Below are 9,785 nucleotides of genomic sequence, written 5' to 3'. Positions count from 1 at the left end.
ATTATTATTATTATTATTATTATTATTATTATTATTATTATTATTATTATTATTATTATTATTATTATTGGGGGAATGGGGTGTAGGAGAGCACTTTTTAAGATGTTTCTGTCTTATTTTTATTTACATGGATCCTTATTAGCTAATTGTAATTTTATTTTTAAAATTTTGTTTTTCACCTTTTATTTTTCTGGTTCTAATATGCTGAATGGTGGTGGGAGAGCTGCAAAATTAATTTATTTTTGAAATAAAACAAAAACAACACAAAATATACAAAAACACATTTTCTCAACGTTTATTCAATGCATTCGTGTGTTCCACAGCCGTCCTCGGCTTCCACAGCATGTTGACACAGACCCAGTACCACGCTGCCTTGGTGGATGGCAATGAATTGCCCAAACAGGAAGGAGGTTTCACAGGTAACAAAAACAACAAAATAATTAAAGCATTTATATAGCGCAAGATCCACTAAATATGCTCAAAGCGCTTCACAAAGGATCCCTGACCAACAGCAACACGTAACATGTTGAACGAGACATGGCGCCTGTGATATTCCCATTTTTTCGGACAGAGACAACGCTGTTGACGGTCAGGTACTCATTTTACAGCTGAGTACGGTGAGAGAATGTGAGTAAAGAGCATTTTCCAAGGACTCAACTATGCGCCGAGCGAGCAAGGCTAGAATCCAGGACCTTTCGATCCAAAAGCGAGTGTCATACCACTAGCCACACAAGTAACGATGAAATGAATGGACAGTACTAGGGACATGTAGGCTGTTGTTTATTTAAAAAAAAAAAAAACTCTTAGTTCATTTTCTTTCACTTTCAATCTCATCATATAATAAAAATCATCCACATTATAACCGTTCTGCTTTCTTTGTGGAATCTGTGCTTTTCTTATTTACTTTTCTGATATGAGGCTGTGTTGAAAGTAAAGTTGATCAGTGCTGATGGTTTTCCTCGGATCCGCGATTTTGGAGTCCAGAGGAGGAATTTTCTCCTTTTAAAAATTACATTTTCTCGAAACAATGTGCTAGCAATGAGAGAGTTGATGTGTGGTGGAACACACAGGTGCAGTTTCAATGATAGTCTATCATCTCAATTTCTCTAAAAGTGGAGTTTAGTTCAGTAAAAATGGGGCTTAAAGGCAATCGTTCAACATTTTCCTACCTTTTCACTTTTTGTCACCATCAGCACTGGTTGATTGGGAAAAGAAAAGCTTCGACAAAGAAAGGCATCAATATTAAAGTATTTTGAAGCTGTACGGAAGGATTTAATTTCCAATATTTTCCCTGGGTTAAATAATGAAAAATAACCTGAATGTCTGGCAGTAAAAATGAACTGGAATAGTTTCTATAAGCGATGGAAAAGCATCTTGTTCAAAGAGTAGAAGTTATCAGTTATTAATGTCTGTTTGAAGCCGTTGAAACTGAGATAACGTTTTTCAGCTGCATGAATCTTATGGCTTTAACTCACTCACTCCTCCTGGGTGGGGTTTCCGACCTCCCATAGTGGGCAGGGAGGTACTTGCTGTGTCTTCTGTCCCCCTGTAACTGTTTTTCAATTGCTTTCTGTCTTTGTCTTGGAATGAGATTACTTGGTTTTGTCCTGACCCTGGCCGGAGTCCTTGGCTGGGAGGGACACAGTTGAATGTATAGTTATAGTTTTGGGAGATGATATTTTTTGCCTTGTAAATCATCTCTCTGTTATGTATTGTTATTTTTTATTTTTAACATATGATTTGTAATCATTTGAGTGTATTCCTCTTAGTGGGGACCTGTGCTTGTGTCTGGATGAGACTTTTAGGTGATCTCAAACTAAGTGCTTTGATGGTATGCTCTTGGAATCTACATCTGTTCCCTATTTGAACCAATTCCCCTTTGTCTTACCTTTTCTTGTGTGCTTTAATTGTAATTCTAGAACTTTTTACTATCCCATTTTCTTCCTTTTTACTGGCGCTGATATGACCTTAATGTGTTGCAAGCGCCGTAAAACCCTTAAAACAATAAAACAATACTCACTCCTCTAGACATTTTTGCTACTTTTTAAGATTGGAAAAAAAAATGTATCAAAAATGAACATGTACATAGACAGATATTTTTATTCAACTATCATTAACATGCAAAAATTAAAAACATTAGCTTTTGATACTACGCCTATAATTTGTCTCTGAAAAAAATGTAATTTCATAGCCATGGGGTAAAAGTAACCCTGGGTATACTACGGATATAGTCGGTGTTAGGGTTGAATGAGTTAAAGGACTAATCTTTTTTGTTTGGTGTGTTTCTGTGTTCGGCTTTTAGGCTCAGCTCAAGCCCAGAAGTTGAGACTGGTCCCAGATGAGTTACCTAACATGACAGACGTAGAGGACAGTATTAAGAAACTGAAATCGAACGACCCCGAGCTGAAATCCCTCAACATCAACAATATCAAGGTAACTTATGAAGTTCATTATTTGTGTCAGTGCATGACATAGTCAGTCGGAAGGTGAACATTTTGGATTTGCATTTTTTTTTTTTTTTCATTTTCTGAAAGAATATGTTTCCCATAGCATTTTAATCTTTATTATCATTATTGTCATTATTATTGTTATTATTATTATTATTATTATTATTATTATTATTATTATTATTATTATTATTATTATTATTATTATTATTATTATTATTATTATTATCATTATTGTCATTATTATTATTATCATTATTATTATTATTGTTATTATTATTATTATTATTATTATTATTATTATTATTATTATTATTATTATTATTATTATTATTATTATTATTATTATTGTCATTATTATTATTATTATTATTATTATTATTATTATTATTATTATTATTATTATTATTATTATTATTATTATTATTATTATATATTATTATTATTGTCATTATTATTATTATTGTCATTATTATTATTATTATTATTATTATTATTATTATTATTATTATTATTATTATTATTATATTATTATTATTATTATTATTATTATTATTATTATTATTATTATTATCATGATTACTATCAAATATATCTAAGCAATCTTCACTCTTTTATTGTCTCTTTTTAAACCACAATTTTCTCTTTTAGTACTTCTCGATTCAATTCTTAGTTTCCTTCCTCATTCGTCTCTCTATTTTTCTTTTTTTCAGAATCTGTCAATAGAGAGACTAGTCGGTTTGTGTGAAGCATTGAAAGAAAATACAGTGTGTGTCAAGGTGGATATGGCCAGTGTGGCGGCCAACGACGCAGTGGCCAATGTAAGATGATAGTCACTTGAGAAATGTTCTGTAAAAAATATTTATAAGTGAAATTAAGCTTTGATATTTTCCGAAGATGTACAAAAAGGGTTGATTTAATCTTTTATGACAAGAACTCATTTTGGATAAAAATTGACTTTCTTACTAAACTTGGCAATATCTCAGAGACAAATTTCCCCTATGGGATGAATAAACAGAATTTTATTTATTTATTTATTTTTTAAAAGCATAATTTTTTTTTTTAAAGCTAGAACTTCCTATCACTTGTCTGCAAGTAGAAGATTTAACCTTAACCAAGTGACAAACATCATTCCCTGATCTGCCGTCTACTACTATGAAAAATTTGTAGTTGGATGGACTTCTGGCTTCAATCGATGAGCTGTGAAGACCATAAATTCAATCAGTCTTGATGAAAATGAAATTTTGGTGCCAGAGCTCATAAATTAAGGAATTTGAAGGGTTCTCTAACATGCAAAGCATAAGTCTCATAACGGCAGGGGGCCTTGAAAATCTGAGAACCCTAGCAGAGGACCGGCAATATTGGAGACACCTCACACAGGAAATACTGGAAACAGCCAAGGCGACCCGATCTTTCGGTCGAGACGCGAAAGGCATCTAAGTCAGTCAGTCAGTCAGTCTAACATGCTGAGGACAGCTTGATACGTGATGAAGTTAGTTAACTCTTTCAGCGCCATTTAATCAAGTAGCCCTTTTTGTCTAGCCACCATAGCTATTTCAAGTTAGTGCCAAAATTAAACCAAATCAAAGAAACTGGGGCAATTAAAATTAAAGTGCTTTAGCTGGATGGGGTTCCTGACCTCCCATAGTGGGCAGGGAGGTACATACTGTGTCTTTGTCTTGGAATGAGATAATTACTTGGTTTTGTCCTACCACTGGCCAGATATTCTGGCTGAGAGGCTGGGAGACAGTCAAATGTCTTGTTAGTTTTGGGGGTTGATATTTTTTCCCTTGCAAATCATCTCTCTGTTATGCACCGTACTATGTTTTGTATACATATTTTATATGATTTGTAAACATTTGAGTGTGTTCCTCTTAGTGGGGACCTGTGCTTGTGTCTGGATGAGACTTTTAGGTGATCTCTAACTAAGTAATTTGATAGTGTGCTCTTGGAATCTACATCTGTTTCCTATTTGAACCAATTCCCCTTTTGTCTTCATTTTTCTTGGATGCTTTAATTGTAATTCTAGAACTTTTTACTATCCCATTTTCTACCTTTTTACTGGTGCTGATATAACCTAAATGTGTTGCAAGTGCTGTAAAACCATTAAAATAAAAAAACTAACAAAGTGCTTTAGACAAAGTTTTTAACCTAATTTTTTTTTTTAAATGAAATAAAACGTTGGAATTGAAATAAGGCTGAAGTCATTGTCTTTGTATTTATGTTATAGAGACAGATATTGTGGTTTCTGACTGCTGGTCTATTCGGCTCAGTGATGCACGATAACAATTGTTAATCTTTGCTATCATTTTTTGCTAGGCTCTCGCCTCCACCTTGTCTGAAAATACCACTTTGAAATCTGTGAATGTCGAGTCGAACTTCATCACCCCCGAAGGAATCCTCACCCTTTTGAGAGCCATCAACGAAAAACAGTCTTTGATTGAACTCAGGGTGTCAAACCAGGTATGGATATTTATATTCATTTATTTTTTTATTGTAATTAGTAATGTACAAAACTGAGTATAACAGTTTAAACAAAAAAAAACAACAACAAAATATCAAACACAGAACCTTTCGGGCCCAAAACCCTTCTTCAGTCAATAACAGAAGCAGGAAAAACGTTGATATTTCATTTTTAATCTACCAATCCAATGGCCGCTTTGGTCTCCTGTATGCAGCAGAAACTTTGGGAATGAACAAAAAGATAGAGAGTCGCCTTAGAGGATTTGAACGCAGATACCTTTGCAGATTCCTGAAAATTGGTTGGCAATGACATATCACCAAACAAGAAATATCCAGGCGTACAAGAATGAAAAACATTGTGGATGAAGTCAAGCACAGACGGTGGAAACGGCTGGGTCACGTTTTTGAATGAAAAAGTCTAGACTGCCTTACACAGCACTAAGATGGTCTACACTGGGAAAGAGAAAGAGAGGCAGACCAGACCATTGGGCACCCCGAAGAGGACAGTTGAAGAGGAGATGAAAGAAGCTGGAAAGACATGGAATGAGCTGAGCTGGCTGTTGGCCCAGGGCAGAGATACCCGGAAGAGCTTTGTTGGTGCCTTGTGTTCCAGCAAGGAAACCAAGTAGTAGTAGTAGTAAGCCTCGCAGTCCGAATGACGCTTGCTGAGAATTGTGTGATTCAGTCATGGTCGATAAGTATAGCTGCTCTCTCCATCCATGTTTGTTTTTGTTTTTTTTTTAAGAGTTGTACGGCGCTTGCAACACATTTGGTTATATCAGCGCCAGTAAGCCGTACTTAAGGTGAACAAACAAAATCAATGATGAGACAGGAAATTGAATGCTCCTACTTTCCATTGGTCACGGTCCTGGGCCAGAGTTTTGAGGCTGTCAAGATCTTGTTGTGACTTTAGTACGGAGGGCACTGCCGTATTTCTTTGTTCTTCGGGGATTGATTCGGCCTCATCTGAATCCACAAATTTCAGATATGAAGAGAGATCCTGGTGCAGGGTAGTTACTATTGATGTTGGTGGTCTCCCTACGTATTTGTTGCCTTGCTATGAAGGAAATATAAGAGGATAAGGTAAAGTAAGGATCATTTTAAATCCTGACAGACAGTGGAAAAGTGACAAATCTTGTCATTTGTTATTTTGTTACTTTTTTTTTTTTTTTTAAGCTGTTGTATTCATTTTATTTAGATTATTTTTTACAGTCTTCAACTTCTATCAGCTTAATATTCACTTCCACTTTTATTACAACTTCTATCAGCTTAATATTCACTTCCACTTTTATTACAACTTCTATCAGCTTAATATTCACTTCCACTTTTATTACAACTTCTATCAGCTTAATATTCACTTCCACTTTTATTACAACTTCTATCAGCTTAATATTCACTTCCACTTTTATTACAACTTCTCTCAGCTTAATATTCACTTCACTTTTATTACAACTTCTATCAGCTTAATATTCACTTCCACTTTTATTACAACTTCTATCAGCTTAATATTCACTTCCACTTTTATTACAACTTCTATCAGCTTAATATTCACTTCCACTTTTATTACAACTTCTATCAGCTTAATATTCACTTCCACTTTTATTACAACTTCTATCAGCTTAATATTCACTTCCACTTTTATTACAACTTCTATCAGCTTAATATTCACTTCCACTTTTATTACAACTTCTATCAGCTTAATATTCACTTCCACTTTTATTACAACTTCTATCAGCTTAATATTCACTTCCACTTTTATTACAACTTCTATCAGCTTAATATTCACTTCCACTTTTATTACAACTTCTATCAGCTTAATATTCACTTCCACTTTTATTACAACTTCTATCAGCTTAATATTCACTTCCACTTTTATTACAACTTCTATCAGCTTAATATTCACTTCCACTTTTATTACAACTTCTATCAGCTTAATATTCACTTCCACTTTTATTACAACTTCTATCAGCTTAATATTCACTTCCACTTTTATTACAACTTCTATCAGCTTAATATTCACTTCCACTTTTATTACAACTTCTATCAGCTTAATATTCACTTCCACTTTTATTACAACTTCTATCAGCTTAATATTCACTTCCACTTTTATTACAACTTCTATCAGCTTAATATTCACTTCCACTTTTATTACAACTTCTATCAGCTTAATATTCACTTCCACTTTTATTACAACTTCTATCAGCTTAATATTCACTTCCACTTTTATTACAACTTCTATCAGCTTAATATTCACTTCCACTTTTATTACAACTTCTAGCAGCTTAATATTCACTTCCACTTTTATTACAACTTCTAGCAGCTTAATATTCACTTCCACTTTTATTACAACTTCTATCAGCTTAATATTCACTTCCACTTTTATTTTAATTCTCTTCAACAATCGTAACGTCACTTCCCCCGTATTGACGCATGGTAACTTAGTAACTGGCTCTAAACTATCGGAACAATGGCGGACGCCCTTATGAAATATTTCTCTGACGAGCATAAAAGCGTATCCAGAGGAAAAAAAAAACATTATAAATCGGATCATGCTTTGACTTTTACACATTCTGATCACAAGACATATGAAAAGTTCTAGCCAGCATGAAGAGTAAAAAGCACAGATTTTCTTTGTTAAGAACCACGATGGACACGCTGTTGCTAGGCAATGTGACATCAGACTATTGAATCCAATTATGGTTCACTTACCTGAAAGCTTGAATTTTGATTTGTTTAAAATTGAAAATAATTGCTGAAAAACGTTTTTTTTTAAAAACAATTATTATCAGTACAGAATGAATTTTTTTAAAAACGAAATAAATCCGTAAAGTAAATTCAGATTGTGAAATGGGTAATGGTAGTGAAATGGGTAATGGTACTTTTAAATATATCATACCAAAGATATCAATCTAAAGTATGACAAAAACAATTATTTTGTCTTTAAGGATTGGGGATTTAAACTTTGTATACTTTTACTGTAGCAATCAGTGATTTTCAACTATGTTATCTGGTCACTGTAGACATCATGATACCCCCCCTCCCCCCCCATCCATTCTCCTTATTTTCTGCCTGCCATTCATGGTTACTTTTCAAAAATGATTTCAAATTTCAAATGATCATTATCATTAGTTTTTAACTCATTTCTCGTTTTATTTATTCCTCCTCACATAGAAACCAGAGATCTTGGGCAACAGAGTCGAGATGGAAATCTCCAAACTAATCGGTGAGAACGACACTCTGTTACGACTCGGCATCGCCTTTGAATTCCCCGCTGCCAGGATAAAAGTTACGGACAAACTCAAGGCTAATTTCGATGCTTGTAAGTGATTCGGTTCTGCCTACTATTATCTCCATTTGAAGAATGTGGTTAAAAGTTTGAAAGTCATTCCAAAAAATAACCCCTGTGATCCGTTCTTTTAATCTATTTATGAATGAAGATCTAAATCGAGATCTGCCATTTGTTAATCGTGCGTTTTTTTATGCGTGTGGCAGGTATGTGCCGTTTTATTTTTGCAATTTTGTATTCGATTAATGACTAGAGGTGCCTAAATGAGTCAATAAGATGGAGAGACAGATAAAGGGAGTAAATGTGACTCATGATTAAGGGAACAACACAAAATAAACGACCTTTTGGCCTTGGCCTTTTTCAAGTAAACACAAAATATGTATATATTTATATTAGATTGTCATAATAATATAGGTGAAAAAGGCTGGCATTTTTTTAAGGGTAGTGGATGGGAAAATTAGTTTAATGAACGTTAATAATGATAATAATATTTTGTAATAATAATTATTATTATATTATTATTATTATTATTATTATTATTATATTATTATTATTATATTATTATTATTATTATTATTATTATTATTATATTATTATTATTATTATCATTATTATAATAATAATAATAATGATAATAATAATAATAATAATAATAATAATAATAATAATAATAATAATAATAATAATAATAATAATAATAATAATAATAATAATAATGATGATAATGATAATAATGATAATAATAATAATAATGATAATATAATAGTAATTATTATTATTTTATTAAAATCAACTTTTCATTTTCTTTTTTCAGTGAGACAGAAGCGTGTTGCAAAGTCATCCTAGAAATTCTCTTCAAAGCTTTCCTTCCTTTTTTCTACTATTTCGAGTAATATATGTTTGTATTTTTTTGTTTTCCCCCTATTTCCTTTTATTTCTATAGAAAGTTTGCATTTTATCTCTCTCTCTCCTCACTGTTTCTTGGATTTGATGTGCTCTCACTTAGACAACATGACACACGACGACAACGCTGTCTGCAAATCCTGCTTCCTGACTTGACGATTTTGAAAGAAAAAAAAATTGGTGGCATTTTACTATAATGTAATTCTTAAAAAAATTTTTTTTTTAAACGCGACTCATCATTGCTGTAGGTTTTTTAGTTTGTTTTTATACTGTATTTAAATTTAATGTACGTATTGATATGATGCTTTGTTTGCTGTATTCATGATTTCCTTTTCTTTTAAAAAATAAATTCTTTTGGTATACATAATAAATAATTAATCACTAGAAGGGATAGAAGTATCTTTGAATGATAAGCACCTTTCTAAATCATCATAACTTTATATTTACAGCTAAATAACAAAACACATACATTTTTTTGGTATGATTTTGAATCCAGAAAGTAAAAACAAAAGCAAAAACAAAAAAATTGGGTTAAAATTTTTTAAAAAATCTTATTAATAATATTTTGTCGCAATGAAAATAGAAAATAAGCAGCCTATTCAGTGATGAAAATTATTTCAGCAATAAAAAAAACCTACAGCTAATACATTATATTGTCTTTTAAACACCTGGTGTTATTTTACAGT

The 9,785-nt window shown here is 32.3% G+C and overlaps 1 protein-coding gene across 3 annotated transcripts in view; it reads left to right on the top strand.

Annotated features, from left to right (window-relative positions):
- LOC144959928 (tropomodulin-like) overlaps positions 1-9,785 on the top strand; it is a 29,231-nt gene that overhangs the window by 11,878 nt on the left and 7,568 nt on the right. For 2 of the 3 annotated variants that reach the window (XM_078892785.1, XM_078892784.1), the window contains exons 5-10: positions 324-419; positions 2,303-2,433; positions 3,161-3,268; positions 4,767-4,910; positions 8,082-8,229; positions 9,011-9,625. In XM_078892785.1, the coding sequence (XP_078748911.1) occupies positions 324-419; positions 2,303-2,433; positions 3,161-3,268; positions 4,767-4,910; positions 8,082-8,229; positions 9,011-9,042 (659 nt within the window). In that variant the 3' untranslated portion in view covers positions 9,043-9,625. Of the gene's footprint in view, positions 1-323; positions 420-2,302; positions 2,434-3,160; positions 3,269-4,766; positions 4,911-8,081; positions 8,230-9,010; positions 9,626-9,785 lie in introns of those variants that run through there. The other variant, XM_078892786.1, reaches the window with a different exon arrangement.

Source organism: Berghia stephanieae, chromosome 14 (assembly GCF_034508935.2).
Source record: "Berghia stephanieae isolate SIO BIC M18660-M18661 chromosome 14, UCSD_Bste_1.3, whole genome shotgun sequence".
Classification (NCBI taxonomy): domain Eukaryota; kingdom Metazoa; phylum Mollusca; class Gastropoda; order Nudibranchia; family Aeolidiidae; genus Berghia; species Berghia stephanieae.
The sequence above is the reverse complement of the archived record's forward strand: the minus strand, read 5'-3'. Positions and strand labels throughout refer to the sequence as shown.